The sequence below is a fragment of the Solanum tuberosum genome, unplaced genomic scaffold, assembly GCF_000226075.1.
Source record: "Solanum tuberosum cultivar DM 1-3 516 R44 unplaced genomic scaffold, SolTub_3.0 scf00099, whole genome shotgun sequence".
Lineage (NCBI taxonomy): Eukaryota > Viridiplantae > Streptophyta > Magnoliopsida > Solanales > Solanaceae > Solanum > Solanum tuberosum.
Window position 1 is genome coordinate 741,375 of NW_006239023.1, and position 22,582 is coordinate 763,956.

General features: G+C 32.6%; 3 protein-coding genes across 8 annotated transcripts in view; 2 read left to right on the top strand and 1 right to left on the bottom strand.

Moving 5' to 3' along the window:
* The window catches only part of LOC102588686 (beta-glucosidase 18-like), a 12,841-nt gene extending 6,232 nt beyond the window's left edge, over window positions 1-6,609 (top strand). The window contains exons 1-11 of one of the 2 annotated variants that reach the window (XM_006348030.2): window positions 2,432-2,675; window positions 2,758-2,824; window positions 2,904-2,962; window positions 3,767-3,842; window positions 3,951-4,025; window positions 4,135-4,222; window positions 4,316-4,568; window positions 5,284-5,399; window positions 5,491-5,740; window positions 5,862-5,964; window positions 6,081-6,609. In XM_006348030.2, the coding sequence (XP_006348092.1) occupies window positions 2,520-2,675; window positions 2,758-2,824; window positions 2,904-2,962; window positions 3,767-3,842; window positions 3,951-4,025; window positions 4,135-4,222; window positions 4,316-4,568; window positions 5,284-5,399; window positions 5,491-5,740; window positions 5,862-5,964; window positions 6,081-6,391 (1,554 nt within the window). In that variant the 5' untranslated portion in view covers window positions 2,432-2,519 and the 3' untranslated portion in view covers window positions 6,392-6,609. Of the gene's footprint in view, window positions 1-2,431; window positions 2,676-2,757; window positions 2,825-2,903; window positions 2,963-3,766; window positions 3,843-3,950; window positions 4,026-4,134; window positions 4,223-4,315; window positions 4,569-5,283; window positions 5,400-5,490; window positions 5,741-5,861; window positions 5,965-6,080 lie in introns of those variants that run through there. The other variant, XM_015309071.1, reaches the window with a different exon arrangement.
* Window positions 6,610-8,870: 2,261 nt separating this feature from the next.
* LOC102588353 (beta-glucosidase 18-like) lies at window positions 8,871-14,776 on the top strand. The gene is made up of 11 exons (XM_006348029.2): window positions 8,871-9,118; window positions 9,190-9,256; window positions 9,554-9,612; window positions 12,474-12,549; window positions 12,648-12,722; window positions 12,825-12,912; window positions 12,995-13,247; window positions 13,534-13,649; window positions 13,741-13,990; window positions 14,089-14,191; window positions 14,324-14,776. Exons 1-11 carry the CDS (start codon window positions 8,963-8,965, stop codon window positions 14,632-14,634), a joined length of 1,554 nt encoding a protein of 517 aa, XP_006348091.1. The 5' UTR covers window positions 8,871-8,962; the 3' UTR covers window positions 14,635-14,776.
* A 207-nt stretch (window positions 14,777-14,983) lies between these two features.
* LOC102589335 (RNA pseudouridine synthase 6, chloroplastic) lies at window positions 14,984-20,800 on the bottom strand. Of its 5 annotated transcripts, none has more exons than XM_006348033.2 (10): window positions 20,466-20,800; window positions 18,931-19,059; window positions 18,524-18,778; window positions 18,360-18,441; window positions 18,013-18,128; window positions 17,846-17,900; window positions 17,586-17,697; window positions 17,043-17,212; window positions 16,253-16,599; window positions 14,984-15,349 (listed from the first exon to the last, which is right to left on the bottom strand). In XM_006348033.2, exons 1-9 carry the CDS (start codon window positions 20,723-20,725, stop codon window positions 16,327-16,329), a joined length of 1,452 nt encoding a protein of 483 aa, XP_006348095.1. In that variant the 5' UTR covers window positions 20,726-20,800; the 3' UTR covers window positions 14,984-15,349; window positions 16,253-16,326. The 5 variants fall into 5 exon arrangements, with proteins under 5 accessions (XP_006348095.1, XP_006348094.1, XP_015164559.1 ...); XM_006348032.2 differs by having other exon boundaries at window positions 14,984-15,419; XM_015309073.1 differs by having other exon boundaries at window positions 14,984-15,448.
* Window positions 20,801-22,582: the final 1,782 nt, after the last annotated feature.

The following is a 22,582-nucleotide window of genomic DNA, read 5'->3' on the forward strand; positions in this document are numbered from 1 at the left end:
TTCAACATTTTAACATAAACTTTCTAATAAATAATATATTAATTATCATTATTGATTTGATTATAAAAGTTAGAAAAAAGTAAATTTTTAATTAAAAAAATATAGAGAAAGGCATTTTCGTAATCCAACTTTGAATTTAAAACCTTCCATTTTTAACATAAAAAAATATTTGTAATATCAACCCAATTAACGTGAAAAGCAATAAGATAAACATGTCATCATACTATTGGGAAAAAAAACTTAAATAATAAATAAATTAATGCAAAACATATCTAAATGTGAAAATTTTATATTCAACAAATATAAAAATATTATAAAAGTGAAATTGTAGATAACAAACATTAAGTACTATATAGCACACAAGAATCAATAATCAAAATAATCTTCTTTTTATATTACAATTAAACTTATGAAAATGGTTTCCTATTCTAATTAATTTTTGAAAATAAAAAACCGCAATGAAGATTAAATATATTAATTTTAATTATTTGACATAATATTAAATCACAAATTTCATTTTTATAAAATAGAAGCTACAAATAAAGTATACATTCACTTATTATAGTTGATATATACTTTTTTCATTATTATTATATTGAATAAATAAATAAAAATAAATTAACACAGTGTGTTGACATAACAAAAAATGATCAAAAAGAAAAGAAAAATATATATTTTTGGATTGTATACTTGAATTTCACCCATGTCAAGTTACGGACGTATTCGATACTAAAAAAGTTATTTAATGTTTAACTAATTTTGCATAAGAAATAATCATATCTCAATTCATCATTCAAATCAACTTTCGGAAATGGAAGAAATGAAAAAAAGAGTTTGATTTTAATTCTTTGACGTATATAATTAACTTACAAATTTCAATTTAACAATATAAATTGTATCAAAATTTAAATTTTACCATCTAAATCTGCCAAATATTTTGCGTAGAACTGAGACATCTATTCCTTACTAACAAATGGTACAAAAATAAAATAAAAATTTACAATAATTATGCCAAAAAAAAGAAGAAGTTATAATGATACAAACAAAAATATATTGTATTTATTTACTTCTATGTATGGCTTTATTGGTGCACAAGGTGTAACATTATTTTTCTTCAGAATAATAATTAAGATTATTTGTATCTAATCAAACAAAACTAGAAAATAAAATTATTCTTTATGTAATAAAGAATATCAATGCAACTGAAACGCAAATTAAATCAATTCCATACGTGATGAAGCAGACATACTTTATCAATAACAAATGAAAAACATAAATAACTGAGAAAATAATCTTTATTAAAAGCCTGATAATCAATGGAAGAAGAAGAAATTATTATGAAAAATTACAAGAATCAATAAAGCAAACAAAATTTCTTTATTACAAATGAAACAATACATGATATAGTCTAATAGAAAAAAAAATCAGCAGCTTTAAAATTAAAATCTACTACAAAGTGAAATGATTTAAAAAGTTACAAATATATGTAGTGATATATTGAATTGGGAGGCCAAAAGTTTGGAAGTTAGAAGAGCAAAAGCATGAGAGTTGAAGAAAAATAATGAAGAGTCAATATTTATTGTGATCTCTGAAAGAAAATGCCTTAAAGGTGTTTTTACTTTTAATTGAAATTTTTTATTAATGCAAATAAACAAAAGTATCTAGAGAAAATGTAATTATTGATTTGATTTTAAAAGTTAGTAAAAGATACTTTTTTAATGGAAAAAAATTAGTGTAGGGGTATTTTCGTAATTCAACTTTTGACTTAAACTCTTCCCACTTATAATAATAATATGATATGATGATATGATTATATTGTATTATTTTAATAAATATAATGTTTGGATACATTATATCATTTTTCATCATACAAATTGTTACTATGAAAGGTATTGTAAAAAATAAAATAAAATAATAAGTAAAGACAAATTAAAATGAGAAGTAATTATTAAGATAATGATCCAATCTGACCAAATTGGTCGTTTCACAAAATAGTACTTTTTTTTATCATTACTTAGCAATAATTAAAACAGTACTATACGATGCAATATAATAAAATTTAAATAACGATCAAAATAAATATACAATTCGATAACAACCGTCCAAACAAGATGTTGACAAGTGACACTGACACATATATGGTACTCCCTCTATCTCAATTTATGTGACTTACTTTCCTTTTTAGTTTTTTTAAAAAAGAATGACACATTTCTATATTAAGTAATACTTTAACTATAAAATGTTTATTTTATTTTTAATGAAATGATTTATGGTCATACAAATTTCTATCATTCATTTTGAACCATAAAGTCTTAAAAGACTTCAATTCTTTTTTAAATTTCGTGTGACGAGTCAAACTACCTCACATAAAATGGAAGAAAAGAAAGTACATCTTTTTTTTCTATTGATTAATTTAAAAAAAAGTAAAGAGGTTACTATTCTTCCCAGGTGCTTGAAAGAGAAATATCAAGTAGCACTTGTCTCTGTCTTTCCTCTTTCACTTAACAAATCAAAGCTATATGATTCCTGCAATGTTTTATAACATAGCAATTTGCATGTTGTTTTATGGTTTCATAGTATCATCATGTCATCAAACGCACAACCTTAATATTCTTGCTAACCAAGTTACATCTTCAAGCAATTTCTTGTTTGGAACAGCCTCTTCTTCTTACCAGGTACTTCCACACTTGTTTTTTTTTTTTTTTGGGGGGGTGGGGGGTGAATTGTTGTTCTGAGTACAACTTTTTTTGTCGGCAGTATGAAGGAGCTATTCTCAGTGATGGAAAAGGTCTCAACAATTGGGACGTTTTTACTCATGAAGCTGGTCAGCTTATAAAATTAATGAATGTCAATTTCTTTTAGTCAATTTTTTTTATTATTAATTTTGGTTAGTGTTGTTGCAGGTCATATTAAAGATGGAAGCAATGGAGATGTTGCTGTTGATCACTACAATCGTTATTTGGTAAATCTAATTTATCATTTGAGCTTTCCTTTTTTATGCAAGCATTGTTGTTTATTGGAAACATGGGAATTATATATATTGTTCACAACTCTTTATTTTTGAACTAATCCAGAACAAGTGGGATTTGGGATATTTTATTAATTGGAGAAAGAGTAGGTAAATAATTTTTAGGAGTAGGACATAGTTACTTGTCTGATAAATGGGTATTCCTTAGATAAATATTACTGTAATTATAATATATGAAGGAAATTGGATTGGGTCAACCCGGATCCATAGATATATATTATCCTGTTGAGATGAGATCTACCGTTAGGCACATTGAAATTAATAATTACTAAATGGTTTCTGCTAAATTTGTTTTGGCCTACTCAAAATCAACAGTAAACTGCGCTTAATAAACTAGATAGGAAGTAGTTATGCTTGAACAATTTGTGTGACCTTTGGAGATGAGAATTATTTTTTTCATGCAACATCTTTCGAGAAGAAAAGGGAACACCCTAATTTGTGCTTGCAGGACAGCATACATGTTTGACATAAAAGAGAAACAGTTAGTCTTGCTCTGTAAATAAGATCTAAAACTCACATTGCTAATAGCTTGTGTCAAAGCTCATCAATATCATAAGGAACTTGCCAAAATGGCAAGACGGATTTGGTTTCTGCAACAAGTTATAAGCGTCTCACAAGAGTTTATGAATGAATGTTAGACCAACATATATAGTGTATTAGCAAGAAAATAGACTCACTCGTAAAGCATGAAAATGATGAATTCTGAATTTCTGATGTTTGGTAATAAAATGAAAACAGGAGGATATCAAGCTCATGGAAGACATGGGCGTGAATAGCTATCGTTTCTCCATCTCATGGGCAAGAATTCTGCCCAGTAAGTTATAACTGTCACTAGTCTCTTCCCTTCATTTTTCAGCAAATACTTCTTGTTGTCTTTTCGATAGATCAATCTTTTTCTTTGTCGGGTTTAAATTTGACTCAGAGGGGACATTTGGAGATGTTAACATGGCTGGAATTGAGCACTATAATAAGCTTATTGATGCACTCCTACAAAAAGGTCTGTTCGGCTTCACCTCCTAATAGTTTTAAGACATTGATAAATCCAAAATGAAGCAAAAAAGTAAATTTTTGGGCTCAGACAACTTCTTTATGTGCTGTGAATTCAGGGATCCAACCTTTTATCACATTAACTCATTATGACATACCACAAGAACTTGAGGAAAGATATGGTGGTTGGCTGAGTTCACGAATACAGTAAGCAGCTGGTCCCATCTTACACTTTAAGGTAGTTGTAGATTCCATCAAAAAGCTGTAACGATGAACAAGTTAACTTGTCTTGTGTTTCAGGGATGATTTCAGCTATTATGCAGATATATGCTTCAAATATTTTGGGGACAGAGTCAAATACTGGACAACCATCAATGAGCCTAACGTCATGGCTCTTTTTGGCTATAGACTAGGAACTTACCCTCCAGCTCGATGCTCCGGTATATTTGGGAACTGTAGTGCTGGTGATTCAGAAAGAGAGCCCTTCATTGCAGCTCACAATATGATCCTATCTCATGCAGCTGCTGTCAGAATTTACCGTACCAGATATCAGGTTCGATCGATGCTCTAGCAGGCATGATCTTGCAGAATTAGTCCAAAATGGATTACCCCTTAAGTGCAACGCTAGTAAAACAGGAATATGGTATACTTAGTGTTGGGTTTTAAAGGTGTGAACATGAAATGAAGGGTTGTGACTTTGCCAAAGGGTTGTGACCTTTATGAAATGTTGTGTCTTTTCTAAAGGGTTGTGACCTTTTTGAAAGGTTGTATTTTTTTCAAATAGTTGTGACCCTTATCATTTGCTAGCTATAAATAGAGTGGTTTTCTCTCATTTTTCTGCATTGAATTATTCCCTTCTTCTGCATACATTTCTTACAAAACAAAATCGATCGATCGTGTTTGTGTGTGTGATTCGTTGCTGTCATTTTGAGTTCGTTGAAATTATTGAAGTTGGAGGTACCGCTACTTCTTTAATGGTTAATCCGTTTTATCTTGGGAGGAATTAATTTACAACCTCGGGTACTTGAGGGGATTAAATTTCTTAAGGATACACAGTGGGTTCTGTGGACTCGGATAGTTTCTTTTCTTTTTCTTTTCATCTTTTATTATTTCTGGTTTGATAATCAGGAGACAACACTTAGAAGACTAGAGCTCGAAAATTTATGCTTGGAAACTAATTCCTCCTCTATCTATTAAATGATATATTGTAAAAGTTCATTAAAAGACCATACAATTAGAATCAGTAACTATTTTGTGCTGGTTTTCAGAAAAGACAAGGAGGCATGATTGGAATTGCTTTGGATATCCAATGGTATGAACCATTTAGCAATTCCTCAGAAGACATAGCTGCAACTGAGAGAGCTCGGTCATTCTACGTCAACTGGTAACCTTTCCTTATCAGTAGTTCAGTACTACAATCTGGTTTCTTGTGCATCAGAAAGTAAGGAAAAGAATGGTGTTTTTTTACTATGCAGGTTTCTAGACCCTATTATATTAGGAAGATATCCCAAAGAAATGGTACAAATTCTGGGATCTAATCTGCCAGACTTTTCAAAGAATGATTTGAGCAAGTTGAGTTATGGCCTAGATTTCATTGGCATCAATTACTATACGGCTAACTATATCAAAGATTGCTTATATTCTGCCTGTGAACATGGAAATACTTGGTCAGAGGGTTCCTATTTTGCTACTATAGAAAAAGACGGTGTCTTCATTGGGCAACCTGTATGTTTTCTCCCCTTTATTACTTTAGCATTCCTCATCTTTTAACCCACTCTGCCATACTATTACTGGCACTTTCTGCATTACTGAATTTATTTATTTTTCACTACTTTAAATGAATCAGACTGGAGTGGAATGGCTCTTTCTGTACCCACAAGGGATGAAAAAAATTGTGATGTACATGAAGGACAAATTCAACAATACTCCAATGGTTATCACCGAAAATGGTAAGAAGCACATTCTTGTCATTTAGAAGCGAGATGCTTTTTCCAATTAATAACTTGAACAAGATGCATTTTGATCTGTTGGGATGCAACTACTGACATACTTGGCAATGTTGCAGGCATTGCTGAGAACGATAATCTGAATCCTTCAATAACGGACACCTTGAACGATATTCATAGAGTGAACTATATGCATAGCTACTTAAATTCTCTGGCAAATGCAATCAGGGAAGGTGCAGACGTGAGGGGGTACTTTGTTTGGTCCCTTCTCGACAACTTTGAGTGGCTAGATGGATATAAGCTAAGATTTGGACTTCACTTTGTCAACTACACTAATCTCCAGAGAACCCCAAAATTATCAGCTACCAGATATAAACAGCTCATGTATAACTTCAGCATACAGCTTGAAACACATACTGCCCAGAACTAGTGGCTGGGAGAAGACGATGAAAAGCGGAGGCTTGTAAAGTTTATTGTGTAATGAACAAATAAGTGTTCAGCCTGATTCCTGCCTTCATATTGCAAGAGTTAAGCTCAAGCCTTACCTTGTATTCACTTCTATGGAACTGTAATCATGTAAACAAGATCTATATTAATTATGCAGAAATACTCTATTGAAAGTTGAGTATAACAATCTTATTATCCTGATTTATTGATGACTAAGAGATAACAAAGCAGAAAATAATAAACTGATATACATGCATGGACCATTAACCTAGTAATATTTTTTGTGTCCATTTGATATTTAGTCACTAGGGTTATAATATTCAAAGCAAAAGGCTTCCAACAACACAAAGCTTGATAAATCATACACCAACAAAATTTAGAATTGAAACAAGGGAGTATCATTTTCGAAATTGAACTTTTTTTTTTCTTTAAAAAAAATAAGCTATTTCCTTAATGCTAAGAGTACAATTTAGTCTTGAATTTTAATAATGATAATTTCTTAAACAAAAGTGATTAACGATAATTAAAATAATATGAAAAAAATATTTTAGATCAATTATTTTTTCTCAACCAGGACAAGTAAAATGGATAGGAGGGAGTAGCTCCCCAATTTCTACCTGAGTAATTGAAGAAAAAAATATATTTTTGCTTACACCTTTACACTATGCTCGGATGGTTATGTATTATATTATTTGGATATATTGTATTGTTTTTTGTTGTTATATAATGTTACACATCAATAATTTGTATGATTAAATTATAACAAGAGAAAAGACATAAAGTCATCATTGAATTTGAGTTGTTTGTTTTCGAATTCAAGTTTCTCTTCTTCCTTGGTTGATTGTTTATTCAATTATCCTTTTTTTCTGCTCTTCTCATCTCTTATTTCTAAGCTATCTTACTTTTGTGTTGTTTAATTCCGCATTTGATTTCAATTGGTTTCATCTCCAATTGGCATCCTTATCAAAAAAGGTAGTCAAGAATAAAATAAAATAATTTAATAAAAGTAAAGACAAATTAAAATGACAAGTAAATATGAAGGTAATAACGCAATCACACCAAATTAATCGTTACACAAAATGATATTTTTGGTCATTACCTAACAATAATTTAAAATAATGCAATACGGTACGATAAAATTTAAGTAACAATCAAAATAAATATAGTACTAAATCTTTTTCAAAAAGAATGACCTCCTTTTTTTTTAGTCGGTTTCAAAAAGAATTGTCTCTTTCCTTTTTTTGTAACATTTTAATTTCAGCTTTCCACGTGACATGTTTAAGGCCAGAAGATTAAAGGGCAATTTAGTACATTTGACATAACTTTGATTTAGGACCACAAGATTCAAAAGTCTTCTTTGTTTTCTAAATTCTGTATCAAGTCAAATTATTTCACTCTTTTAAAAACTAAAACGGAGGGAGTAATATTTAAAGTAACCATTAATATAACGGAGAAGGGCCTAAAATACCCTTAAACTATTGGAATTGGTACAAAAATACCTTCGTTGACCTTTTGGCTCTATAATACCCTTGGCATCAATCTTTACGTCCCTATAATGCCCTTTATTACAGATGACTGCGTTAGCAAATATAATTAGAGTTTTCATTTAATAAGTGGCACCTGTGATTCGTTAGAAATTTGATTAACCTAAACAAATTAAATGTTAACCCAAATTTGGATCCATTTATTAATCCCTACCCGCCCCAACTAGAAAACCCATATCTAAAGAGGCAAAACTCAAATACCAGGTTCATTTTCTCTTTCCTTCTGTAATGGAGAATTCTTCATGGACATAGCTACATTATGTTTTCCTAATTCTCAATTTTTTTCCGTAGAAGACATTTTATTAAAAGGCATGCTCCTTGATCTGATGGCTTTTTAGATATTTAAGGAGAAAATTGATTCCCCTTTGCAGAGAACTTGCAGAATATGTTTTAATTTTTTCAAAAACTTTTCATTATTGTGTACTTAATTTTCTTGAGAAACCTCTTTCTTAACATCCATTCCACCAAAAATCAACATTTGTAAAGTATCTTAGCTCAGGATTAGTTCTCGATTCCTCACCATATATACACGATAGAAAGCTCCGCCAACATTTCTTCTACCGACAAAAACATAAGGGAAAATGGGGCTTCAAGATGGAGCGGGTAGGGATTTATAGGAGGATCCGGGTATGGGTTGAGATTTATTTTATTTAGGTTAATTAAATTTCTAACGAATCACATGATTAAATGAGAACTCTAATTACATTTGTTAAAGATTGATGTAAAGGGTATTATGGAGTCAACGGAGAGTATTTTTATACCAATTTTAATAATTCAAAGATATTTTAGGCCCTTTTCCGTTAATATAATACTAACAACCGTCCAAACAAGGGGGTACACAATAGGAAAATAGACTGTGACACATCTTTTTTTTCTTTCTAATTACTAAGTAATAAAAAACGTGAAGAGGTTGCTATTCTCTGTCTTTTTCCCAGGAGCTTGTAAGAGAGAGTATCTAGCATCACTTCTCTCTATTTTTCCTCATTCACATAAAAAATCAAAGCAGTACTATGCTTCCTGCAACGTTTTATTACATAGCAACTTGCATGTTGTTTTGTGGTTTCATAGTATCATCATGTCATCAAACACACAGCCTTAATATTCTTCCTAACCAAGTTACATCTTCAAGCAATTTCTTGTTTGGGACAGCCTCTTCTTCTTACCAGGTACTTCCTACACTTTTTCTCTTTTTTGGGTCTGAATTCTTGTTCTGAGTACAACTTTTTTTTGTCGGCAGTATGAAGGAGCTATTGTAAGTGATGGAAAAGGTCTCAACAATTGGGACGTTTTTACTCACGAAGCTGGTGAGCTTTTTTAACGGCATAATATATAAATATGTCATTTAACTTGATCTTATTTTATATTTATGCTCTCCAATTTTTGGGTATGTGCAAATTGAACAAGTTAGACACACATAATACACTTAAATCACCATATAGGACACAAATTGTCAGGTAGGATATTGCGTAGGACGTATGTCTCTATTTGTTCAATTTTATGATTTTTTAATTAATGAATATCAATTTTTGTAAGAAAATTTGCAAGAATTTTAGTCCATTTTTTAAAAAAAATAGTATTAATTTTGGTTATTGTTGTTGCAGGTCATATTAAGGATGGAAGCAATGGTGATGTTGCAGTTGATCACTACAATCGTTATTTGGTAAATCTAATTTATCATTTGAGCTTTCCCTTTTTCTGTAGTTATTTCTGCAAACATTGTTGTTTATTGGAAACATGGAATTATATAGGACTGAGAACCTAAATAAGCCACAAAAACATAAAAGTGACCAAAATAAGTCATTACTTTAGAAAGTAACTAAAATAGGTTTAGTGGAAGAAAAAATTTCACTTTATCTAATATTCTAAACGTTTTCCGTTAGTCTCATAACGTGTATATTTTAATATATAACGGAATTATTTTCTACACTTTATAAAATGGAACTATTTCTTACACTTTATAAAGTGTAAGTTTTTCTTACACTTTGTAAAATGGATCTTTTTCTTACACTTTATAAAGTGGAAGAAGTAGGGTATTTTACGACTATAATCAAATTATAAACAGTACTGTTTATACCCATTCTTTTATAAATTGATGAAAGAAATTTATGATATCGGACATTAATTGAATATTTAGCATTGTGTTTGGGAGGACAATTATAATAAACGGTATTTCCATCATGTATAATTTCGCCATCCCAATAAATCAAAACTCTAACTTTTGGTTTAGAAGACATTTTTTTTTTGAGATTGAAATGAACAAATATAGAAAGTATGTTGTAGGTGCTACCAGTTAATGTTTGAACGTCCTCCTTAAATAGAGATTGGAGGATTTTTCAGAATAAAAAAATAAAAATACATAGTGTAATAATTTTTTCCGTTTTTATGATATGTCAAATCAATATAATTGTATGACAAACACTGCAAAAGAGATAAAAACGTGAAAATATTTCTCTTTGTAAAGTGGAATTTTCTCTTCCACTTTGTAAAGTGTAAGATTTTCTTCCACTTTATAAAGTGTAAGAAAAAGTTCCACTTTATAAAGTGTAAAAAATAGTTCCATTTTATAAAGTGTAGAAAATAATTCCGTTATATATTAAAATATACACGTTATGAGACTAACGGAAAACGTTTAGAATATTAGATAAAGTGGAATTTTTTCTTCCACTAAGCCTATTTTAGTTACTTCCTAAAATAGTGGCTTATTTTGGTCACTTTTATGTTTTTGTGGCTTATTTAGGTTTCCAGTCCAATTATATATATTGTTCATTAACTCTTTTTTTCTTTATTTTTGAACAAATCCAATAGAGGTAAGAAAAAGAACACGTGGATATTTAATTCGCGACAGAGTAGGCTAATAATTGTTTGCTCAATAATATGTAGGAGTAGGACATACTTGTTGTAATTATTGAAACTACCCCTTAATCATTTATTTTTTTTAGTTTCATATTAATTTGAGAAACACACTTCTCTCTTTTATTACACTTTTTTCATAATGTGTGTATTACACTCTCTCTTTTATTAAAAAATATTATCATATCATACTCCACATGGACAAAATATCTCACTTTGACCAAAAAATTAAATAAATTATTACTATTAGTTAAATTTAAAGATTAAAATATTACTATTCAAAGAAAAAATTATAAAAACACTGTAAAATATTTTTCTCACCCCACTCTACCACTTCCTCTCACTGTACCCTACCCCACAATTTCTTAGTGCTTTTTAAAAAAAAGTTCTTTTATAAAAGTTTTTTAAAAACATCTTACTTCACCCTTCTCCCCTTTGTTTTTTTTTTTTTAAAAAAAGAAAAATCTACCCCACCCCACCTAACTATCTGCTTTCAAAAAAAATTCTCATTTTGTGTTAGATATATACATATAGTTTTAGGAAAGTATGTTTTACTTGCCACAAAAAAAAATTAAAAATAAAAGAGTGTGTAGTACATACACCATGAAGTTTTTATCTCATTTTGTGTTAGATATATACACATGTTTTTAGGAAAGTATGTTTTACTTGCCACAAAACTTTTTTAAAAATAAAAGAGTGTGTGTGGTACACACATGAAGTTTTTTTCTCATTTTATGTTAGATATATATACATATGGTTTTAAGAAAGTATTTTTTACTTGCTACAAGACTTTTTTAATAAAAGAAAGTGTAGTACACACACCACGGAGAGAATGTAATAAAAGAGAGATGTGTCATCCTCAAACTGATAAGTGATAGTCTATGTATGAAACTCACACAGTCAATAGTTCAACTATGAAACTAAAAAAAAGAAGAGATAATTTAGATGTGTTTTGCACACTATTCTCTATTAATTATAATATATATTTTTATTAGCACCACTAGCAATTCTCTTAATACCTTAGATAAGGACTTAATAATGTTGTCATTTATATTGTTACTTGCTAATTACTATATTTGGGTTTTTGAAAGAATTAGATGTATTTGACATTTGCTCTCTTTGACATGCTAACATTTTGTACATTTATGATATCCAATGCTGTCTGGCTTCTTATCATTTTAAGGCCATTTCAGAAGGGTAACACATTCTTGTATGTTTTTATCCTGTTGAGATGGAATCACATTGAGATTAATTAGATGGTTTTTGCTAAATTGGATTTGGCCTACTCAAAATCAACAATAAACTGATAAATTAGATAAAAAGTACTTTTGAACAATCATTCGCGAATCAAAGGGAACACCCTAAAGGGAAACAGTTAGTCTTGCTCTACAATTAAGATGTAAAACTCACATTCTGTATCAAAGCTGATCAACATCATAATAAGGAAGCAGATAAGCACATGATATGCTTTTGTTGCTAATCGGAATGAAGGGAGCATGCATGCAAAATGGCAAGACAAATTTGGTTTCTGCAACAAGTTGATCATACGCGTCTCAGAAGAGTTTATGAATGAATGTTAGATCAACATATTAGCAAGAAAATAGACTCACTCGTAAAGCATGAAAATGATGAATTCTGAATTTCTGATGTTTGGTAATAAAATGAAAACAGGAGGATATCAAGCTCATGGAAGACATGGGTGTGAATAGCTATCGTTTCTCCATCTCATGGGCAAGAATTCTGCCCAGTACGTCACTACTCTCTTCCCTTCATTTTCAGCAAATACTTCTTCTTGTCATTTCTATTGAACAATCTTTTTCTTTGTCGGTTGTAAATTTGACTCAGAGGGGACATTTGGAGATGTTAATATGGCTGGAATTGAGCACTATAATAACCTTATTGATGCACTCTTACAGAAAGGTCAATTCTTCTGCTTCACTTGCTAATAGTTTTAAGATATTGATAAATCCAAAAAAGTTAAATTTTGGGCTCAGATGACTTCTTTATGTGCTGTGAATTCAGGGATCCAACCGTTTATCACATTAACACATTATGACATACCACAAGAACTTGAGGAAAGATATGGTGGTTGGCTTAGTTCACAAATACAGTAAGTAGCTGGTCCCATCTTACACTTTAAGGTAGTTGTATGTATATTCCATCAAAAAGTTGTAACTTGTGTCGTGTTTCAGGGATGATTTCAGCTATTATGCAGACATATGCTTCAAATATTTTGGGGACAGAGTCAAATACTGGACAACCATCAATGAGCCTAACCTCATGGCTGTTCGTGGCTATAGAGAGGGAACTCACCCTCCAGGTCGATGCTCCGGTATACTTGGGAATTGTAGTGCTGGTGATTCAGAAAGGGAGCCCTTCATTGCAGCTCACAATATGATCCTATCTCATGCAGCTGCTGTCAGCATTTACCGTACCAGATATCAGGTTTGTTCGATGGCTCTATGTCCTTTCCCCATTGCCATGTCAAATCTCAACACGCATGATCTTGCAGAATTAGTCCAAATGGATTACCCCTTTAGTGCAACGCTACTTTCTGGCTTGTAGGTGAATTTTGGGGGAAGTAAAACAGGAAAATGGTATACTTAGAAGACTAAAGCTCGAAAATTTATGCTTGGAAACTGCTTCCTCCCCCTCTATCTATCAAATGGTATCTTGTAGAAGACCATACAATTAGTATCAGTAATATAGTCTACTTTATGCTGCTTTTCAGAAAAGACAAGGAGGAATGATTGGAATTTCTTTGGATACCCAATGGTATGAACCATTTAGCAATTCCTCAGAAGACATAGCTGCAGCTGAGAGAGCTCGGTCATTCTACGTCAACTGGTAACCTTTCCTCATCAGTAGTTCAGTACTACAATCTGGTTTCTTGTGCATCAGAAAGAGAAGAAAAAAATGTTTTTTTTTTACTATGCAGGTTTTTAGACCCTATTATATTAGGAAGATATCCCAAAGAAATGGTACAAATTCTGGGATCTAATCTGCCAGACTTTTCAAAGAATGATTTGAGCAAGCTGAGTTATGGCCTAGATTTCATTGGCATCAATTACTATACGGCTAAATATATCAAAGATTGCTTATTTTCTGCCTGTGAACATGGAAACACTTGGTCAGAGGGTTCCTATTTAGCTACTACAGAAAAAGACGGTGTCTACATTGGCCAACCAGTATGTTATCTCATCTTTTAACCCACTCTATCCAACCATTGCTAGCACTTTCCACATTGCTGAATTTTTATTTTTCCCCCTAACTTTAAATGAATCAGACTGGTGCTCCATGGATCTTTCTGTACCCACAAGGGATGAAAAAAATTGTGATGTACATGAGGGACAGATTCAATAATACTCCACTGGTTATCACTGAAAATGGTAAGAAGAAAAGGAATTTCACATTCTGTCATTTAGAAGCTAAGCGAGATGCAGTTTATCAACTAATAACTTGAACGAGATGCATTTTGATTTGTTGGGATGCAACTATTGACACAATCGGCTATGTTGCAGGCGTTTCTGAGAATGATAATCTGAATCCTTCAATAACGGACACCTTGAACGATATTCATAGAGTGAACTATTTGCATAGCTACTTAAATTCACTGGCAAATGCAATCAGGGAAGGTGCAGACGTGAGGGGGTACTTTGTTTGGTCCCTTCTTGACAACTTTGAGTGGCTAAATGGATATAAGCTAAGATTTGGACTTCACTATGTCAACTACACTAATCTCCAGAGAACCCCAAAACTATCAGCTACCAGGTATAAACAACTCATGTATAACTTCCACATACAGCTTGAAACACATACTGCCCAGAACTAGTGGAAGAAGATGATGCAAAAGCAGAAGCTTGTAAGCAGCCTGATCCCTGCCTTCATATTACAAGAGTTAAGCTCAAACTTAACCTGTATTCACTCCAATGGAACTGTAATCACGTAAGCAAGAAGTTTTAATTATGCAGAAATATTCTGTTGAAAGCTGAGTTCTCTCTATCCCCACCCCCCCCCCCCCCCCCCCCCCCCCCCCCCCCCCCCCCCCCCCCCCTTCAACAGATTTATTAATGTTCCAATATTCTACAAAATGGATGTTTACTCCGGCTGAATTTCAAAATCTACTCTAAGAAAGCTCATGATTAAAAAAAACCATCAGCAGATAGGATGGAAAAGTTATATTCAAGAAGCATACACTATTATAACAAACTCACTGACACTATTTTCTCCATTGTCTTCACGAAATTGGTGTTACAACATCAGCCAAAAATGCTATTTATGACAGCGCATTGTATTTACATTCCTCAAAATGAAAAGTTGCAAAAAAAAAAAAAAAAAAAACATGAGCCTGAAATATTTATGACATGCTCTACTACTACAATAAGATCCTTCGTTACACAGAGGGGATTTGACTCCTGGTCAAGGGAAGACTACCTTATCTGCAGACCATTGCTTCAGAAACTACGAGATTAGGATAAGGTATGGGGTACCTTCAAATGACCGAAATGTGTAGGTGAATTCCTCATCAACATCCTGCTATTCCACAACTACACAAGGTAGATCAGTAAGTCAGCCTTTTCCTTGAAGCTCATAATATGATCCCAGCACAGGCAGTTGCTGTCGATATATAAAGAAGTGAGTATCAGCTATAAACACAAATAAAAAGTGAGTATCAGCTATAGACAGAAATAAGCTATCTTGTCTGGATGCAAGATAGCACAATGTGCTTATTAAGAGGTGTCAAATGAAAGATGAACATTTCTTCTCCAGAAAAAAGTGGTGGTGCTTGGTTGGGTGAGGAGAGGGGTTAGTAGGAACTCAACTCCTTTTTTCACAGATGAAAACAAGTCCAAATAACTTTCGCTCAACACCCCGAGATGACAGCCTAGCCATGCATACATCTAGTGCAAGACACATGAATTTTTACATCTGACAGGTCAGCAAGTTAAAGAGGAAAATCCTACTAGTATGTTACTATTGTATCAGTCCATAATCTAAGATCTTGCCTTCCCCCTCAAATCCCTCATCTTTCTCGTCTAGCTTTCTCCCCAAGAGAGTGAAAGAACAGGAGAACACAGTCAAGAGGAAGGAGAACTTCAAAAGTTTATCATTTGCCTTTGGTGCATAATAGATGGCAAGGGTTGATATTAATTAACACAAATTCATGGTCCGGAAAAGTTCCTCTCAACATATATGTAACTCTTACATATCCCAACAAAACTTCGCAGTATGATCCTATTATCACCTCTAACTTAAGTATATGTTGTATTGCTGACATCATGACCAGCTTCCTCTTTCTATCACCAGCTGAGGTATCATACAACACAAAGCTTCACCAATGAGCGGAAGAACTATTCAGCTTAAAATATTTTTATTTTTTTTGAGACAGGTAACTTTTAGCTTAAAGATAATTGTGTTTTATAGTGATTGCTGAATAACAAAGCTCTTACCTTGTGCCGAAGAATTTGTCAGGCCTGCCACATTATCTGATGAAGCCAGGCTTAAACATTAGCACAAGCTTTATCTACCTCCACCAGGGCAATCTGGCACCATAACAGTGCTGGCCGTCGTCCCACGAGATCTGGCATGCCTGAAGACCTACAGCAACACTAGGTTCCTTCCCATGTTGTGCTATCCACTCGTCTATTGCAAGTGATTTATCATTTTCGTTTGAATATAGTTTTTTGTTCTTCCCAAATGGATTACTCCCGGGACAGACTATTTCAGCAATTGCAGCTGGCATATACATTGAGTCACCTACCACTGGCGCACTACATGCAGCTAACTGTGCTCGAATCTGCCAATTATGACCATATATCATCAGAATATCAGTGATTCTCAAGACATAGATTTTCAAACTGAAACGCCATTTTGAGAAAATCACTGTTTTGGTTCCTTTTCACGTCTTCATTTGTTTTGAGATTGCAAAAACCAGAGATGAACTTGTAACAAAAGCTACCATTAGTAAACCAGTTTACGCATGATTAAATAGTTTAGTCATGCGCACGCTCTCTCTCTTTAGACCTGTGAAAAGCAACTATGAAATACTTTTCCGAGCAAGTAACCTGATTCGAGATATTAGGCCTTTCCTGTCTAATACTTGTAGGAATAAAACCCAACTGGCAAGCAGGTCAAACAACTTGCACAAGCAATTACTCAACTTTGAAACATCAAACTTGAAAAATCCTGGGGACAGAAGGACAAATGCATGAGGGAATCAGAAAACTGGAATTTAAATACCTGATGAGTCCGACCAGTTAGAAGGTTGATTTGGCACTCATATGCAAAGTCTTTCAAAGCCCATCCACAGTCCTCAAGGTTGTATGTCCTCTGGATTTCACTACTAGGCCACGGTACCTTTTTGCATTCTAAGACCTCAAGTTGGCATAACAACCATCCTTTCACAAAATCTGCAAAGCATAGATGCCAGAGGAAAATATGAGCACTTTTGGAAGAACATCCAACTCCTTATGGCAAACATCAACATCATGGGTTGTTTGACATGGAGATGTACATATAACATATGATCCTTTCAATGTCAGCTCTTTTGGGTGTTAGAAACTTGAGAATAGACACAAACACAAGGACAACTGATTACTTATTTCATATTTGGACTTGATACTTATTTTTCGTCATAATTTATCCAATGATTCTAAAAAACTATCTGTTATAACCTTTTATCCAGATTAGAAATCTCAATTTTAGTATTATCAAACTCTTTCTCTCTCTGTCCATCTCTATCTCTCTCATGCGAGCAAATTATTAGTATTGCTACTTGCTTACCTTCAGAAACAAGTCTTGGGGCCATATTAATAGGACGCATGTAGTGTGTAAGTATTCCAATAGGAACCGGAGCAGCAGCAAGAGCAAGATAAAGCTTTTTGACCTTCTTCTCCTGGCAGATAATAGATGAAGTTATCAAGAACACCAAATGGTACACTCCACAAAGGACCTCCATGGTAAGGGAACATGAAGTTGTTATTCCCTATAACTCTCTATCAAATCTTTTGTAAGACTATATGCGACATAGAGGTGAGTCTCACCCTGATTTTTCCATGAAATACTGAACAGTACTCCTTGCTCCGAGCCAGCACAACACTGCACAAATTAGAAGTCATGCCAGAACCTTTCTTTCCATGACATCCTATTTCACCTCTGCTTGAATTTTGAAAAAAGAAAATTTACGTGGGATAAATACAGCCAATCATACCATCCTTCAGTGCAATTGTCAATCTGATGGGTAGTAAGCAGTGGAGCTGAAAATCCTAATGCTCGAGTAGCAAATGTAGCACAGCTTTCTTCAATGTTATCTGTAGTTCCTCCTACCTGAGTTTAAGTTGTCAATATGAAAAAGAGTTAGCTTATTGGTAACGGAAAAAGAAGAAGAAGAGCATAGAACAACATTAATTAATAGTAAAAATTAAAAGGTAACGATATAATGAGAGGAAAACCAATGTCAGTTAGAAGTAATTTACTTGACAGAAATGACTATCAGCAAAAATCAGCTAGAGGATTTCACTCAACAGAAAACCATATTTAATTAAGCCTTGTACTTACAGATGTACCAGCAGGTTTATCCAGAACCACATAGTCGTCGGTTACAGCAATAATACGAGATTTCCAGTCAATGTCATAGCACCTAATCATATCAAATCTTACAACATTACCTTCTCACTGACAAAAAGTCATGAGCCAAAGTAAGAATAGGGTTCAGTAATTACCTCGGAAAGCGCTTAGGGTGTACATGCACTCGCAAATACGTTCCAGCTTCAACAATTTCATCAGCACGAGTTATTTTGAAAGTTTTCTGAGCTTCACGTACAGTTTTCCCTTTGATTGAAGTTCTCTGTCTCAGAATTGATGGATCTGTAACTTCTTCATACACTTTAATTTGCTCAGGACTGGCAGTCGGAGGTGGCTTAGGACATACAAGTGCGTAATACACAGCTCCAAACTGTATAAGGTCTTCCACATATCTTAATGATGAAAAACATTGGTCAAAATACCACTTAACTGATCCAAGATGACTATCACTCAACTCATCAGTGATCACTCTCAAGGTGTAAATTATGATATGCAGGAAAATAACAAAAGAACAACAGAACACTATAGAAAGATAGAAATTTACAATGGAGGGAGATCCAAAGCTTTACAAATATATTCTAGAACAGGTCCTTCTTTTGTGACGACAAGATGCTCAACCCTAGGTGGGCTGTTCTGCAAAGGGCATGGCATCAAGCGTCCATATCTAAGGTGGCTGAAAAAGTGAAATAAAAACAAATAGATCAGTGTAACAAATCATAACAATCAAATTGGATACTAGCCTGGTGGAGGTTGATGACATTGGAGACATGTCTCTACCCGATCAAAGAAAATTGTAACATTACAAATCTAAACTTAAGTTGCAATACACTATCAAAGTAAGCTTCCTGCTCTTGTTTAGACTTTTTAATCTATACAGCCAACAAGTAAAGAAACCATTTTGAACCTAATGATCAGATATGCCGAATTCATGGCACATATTCATGAGCAGCACTAATGCTGTCCACTCCATTAATTGCCTCTACCAAATGAAATCAACACATAGTTTTAAAAAATGCAAAAGTACCCAGATACACTATTTGTTTTCTACAAATAAATTCAGATGTAGAAATGTTTTGTGGACATATAACATCAGTGCAGCTCAGATGCAATTACATTTTTTCAATAACTTGGTGTTCAGGCCAACTTGTGGCCTTTTTTTAACTATTTATACCGATGAAACTGGCAAACAGCCCTTTTTCGGACTGTTGATTAAGTTTTAGCGAGCGTTTTGTTCAGCCATCTCTAATGCGGAAATAAATTTTGACAAATATAACCCCAATTAAAACATGGAAAAACTCCAGGAAACTTTTACTAGTGTTTGAACATTTATCAGTTCGATCATGAATCGTTCCTTGAATTTGAACTGATAAAGCTTCGACTCCATGAATTTATCAGTTTGAACTCCATGAATCATTCCTCAAGTTTGAACTGATAAAGGTTTGGCTCCATGAATCATTGACAATCGCAGCAAACTTTCATAGTTAGATTGTGAAAGTTTGAACTCCATAAATTGTTCATGGAGTTTTAAACTGCAACAAATATTCACACTTAAATTGTGAAAGTTTCAAGTTCAAGAATAATAGATAAATGTTTGAACTCCATGAATCATTCATGGAATTTGTAACTCCAACAAATTTTCAAACTCGCACAAGATGCTGGAGTTTCACTTGTCAAAGCTTTGAATTCCAGCACAATGTGCTAGCATTTCACTTGTAAAAACTTCGAATTCGAGCACCGTGTGCTGGAATTGTTATAAGTGTTTTGGCTAGGTTTTCTTTTTCAAATTTTACCCCAGTGAGTATATTTTAATTGCCCGCTCAAAAACTAGTCATCCCACCTAATTTTTACTTTTAACCTATTTAGATGGTTACAAATGATTTGAAAAGAGAAAAAAACAGTTTCGAACAGTTTTAAGCTTATGCTATTAGAAATTTACCATTTTCATTTACTTAATTATGTCTTCAACAACCATGAACCCCCAAAAAAAATTGGGAAGGGTAGTCTTGTGATAACTTAAAAATTACAGAACACGACATTCAACTTTTCCAGTAGTCTAACAAATGAAAAAACAAGAATTACCCATTTGAGGAAACAGTGTGAGAAGTTGAACTGATATCAGACAAAGCAGTGGACTGACAGCTGAAGCTTCTACTGCAGGAAGAAAGTGCCAATCTTTTGTAGTGATTCTTGTTCTTGAGCAGACGGCTACGAGTTGAGGCAAATGTGTGCACCATATTGAAAGGGGAGAAAAACCCATTTCTCCAATTTGGGGTCCATAATCGAGAAGCAATCAAACTGTTGGTCAAGATTGGAGTGAAACTGCCACTGGCAAAAGTCATCGTCTTTTGGGGTTCTTGGAGGGTTTAAGGCTGATTGAAGATGCTGATACAGTTGCAGAATTTTGAGACAAAAGGATTTTTTGGAAATTGCGATTACGCCTTTATATTTTTGGGAAATTATATCCAAGTCCCTTAACGTTTTCATAATGCACTAAAAAGTTTTTTTTTTAAAAAAAAAAACACTTGTATAAAATTGTAAAAATTAAAAGAATGTAAAAAAGTATGAAATTCACGCTCTCAATAGTTTAGGTATGAAACTCAAGAAAAGGGGATAGTTTAGATGTGTTTTTTACATATCTCTATAATTATTCGTATGTATAAAAATCAAGATTTGTAACATAATAATATCAAGTGTAACATAATAATTTCAAGTAAAAAAAATAGTTGTATAGAGCTTGTTTGATTATAAAGAGGCGTGTTGAAAGAGATGCTAGTTTTTATCTATTATGACATGTTGGCATAGACTCAAAAAATGAGGTTTAAGAGAGAGGAACCATTTAGTCTTGCGGATTGAGGTATATGAATCATAGTAAACTTACTTGGATAATTGTAATATATTTTGTTTAAATGTTACTCTAAAACATGAAGATAACATCACATCTTATTAATATTACACTAAAAGTATTTTTGTTAATGAGATATTCACAAACATATTATCTCCCAAAGTTTTACTAATTGAAAATTGTATTTTTGAAGAAGGAAGGATATCACATGTTATATGAAACTAGTACATATGGTTAGGCTGTCTTTTTTAAATAAATAAAAAATAGATAGTCAAATTTCACATTTTAATTATTTCTTAACTTCTTTTTTGTTAGAGAGAGCATATGACCTCTGTATAGTCTGATAGCATGTTGAAGTACGTGATTCTCATTTAAAAGTTTAAAATAATAGAAAGCGCATGTTTTTTATTTAATTATTACATGCTCAATATTTTTTATGGTCATTTGAATACTAATTCTTAATTGATCGATGAGCCCTAATGAGTAATAACCTTTAAAGAATTATCTTCACTAAACACTTATTTTGGTGATTAGTTATTGTAGCAATAGTTGTTTTTTGATTCGCTTTGTTTAACCAAGTCCTATGGAAGCTCTAAATGATGAATTTCTTCTTCGATATTAATTCTACTAAGTAAGAATTGTGTTCTCACTTGATCAGTAAAGTTGGATTAATGTAATTTATGAGTGACACATTATATATTAATCAACTGCAACCCACCTACATATAATAGGAAAACTTTGCAATCTAGAAACTGATTCAGATTTCAGCCTAACATCTTTATCTATCAAAGGTTGGCATTCAACAATTGGCATTTATATCTCATAATTATAATAATTTTTCTTGGTTATATTTGTATTAGCATACTTGATATATGTGTTAAAATATTTCTTTAGAATATTTTACATTTTTTTATACTATTATATTATTTTATTAACAAGACAAAAAACATTGACGCTCACGACTTCAAAATATTGATACGCATATTTATTGTTTCCGGAAAGTATAACAAAACTTCCAATATGCTGTTTTTAGGTTGAGTGTCATTGTATATATGTATAAAATAATGGGGAATTTTTGCAAATAGCACTATAATAAACTTAATTATGCTCCATAGTTATAGTTTACATATTTACAGATTGTAGCTACAGTTTAAGCTGTCTCATTTGTATAATTTGCGGGTTTGTATAAATCGTAAGTGAATTTGTATAATTCACGGGTACGTTTGTATAATTGAGTTGTTTTTGTATAAACTTGAAATAACGAATTTATACAAACACTAACATCTGAACGTTAAACAATTATACAAATTATATTATACAAAATTACATTATACAAAAGTTATACAAATTATAT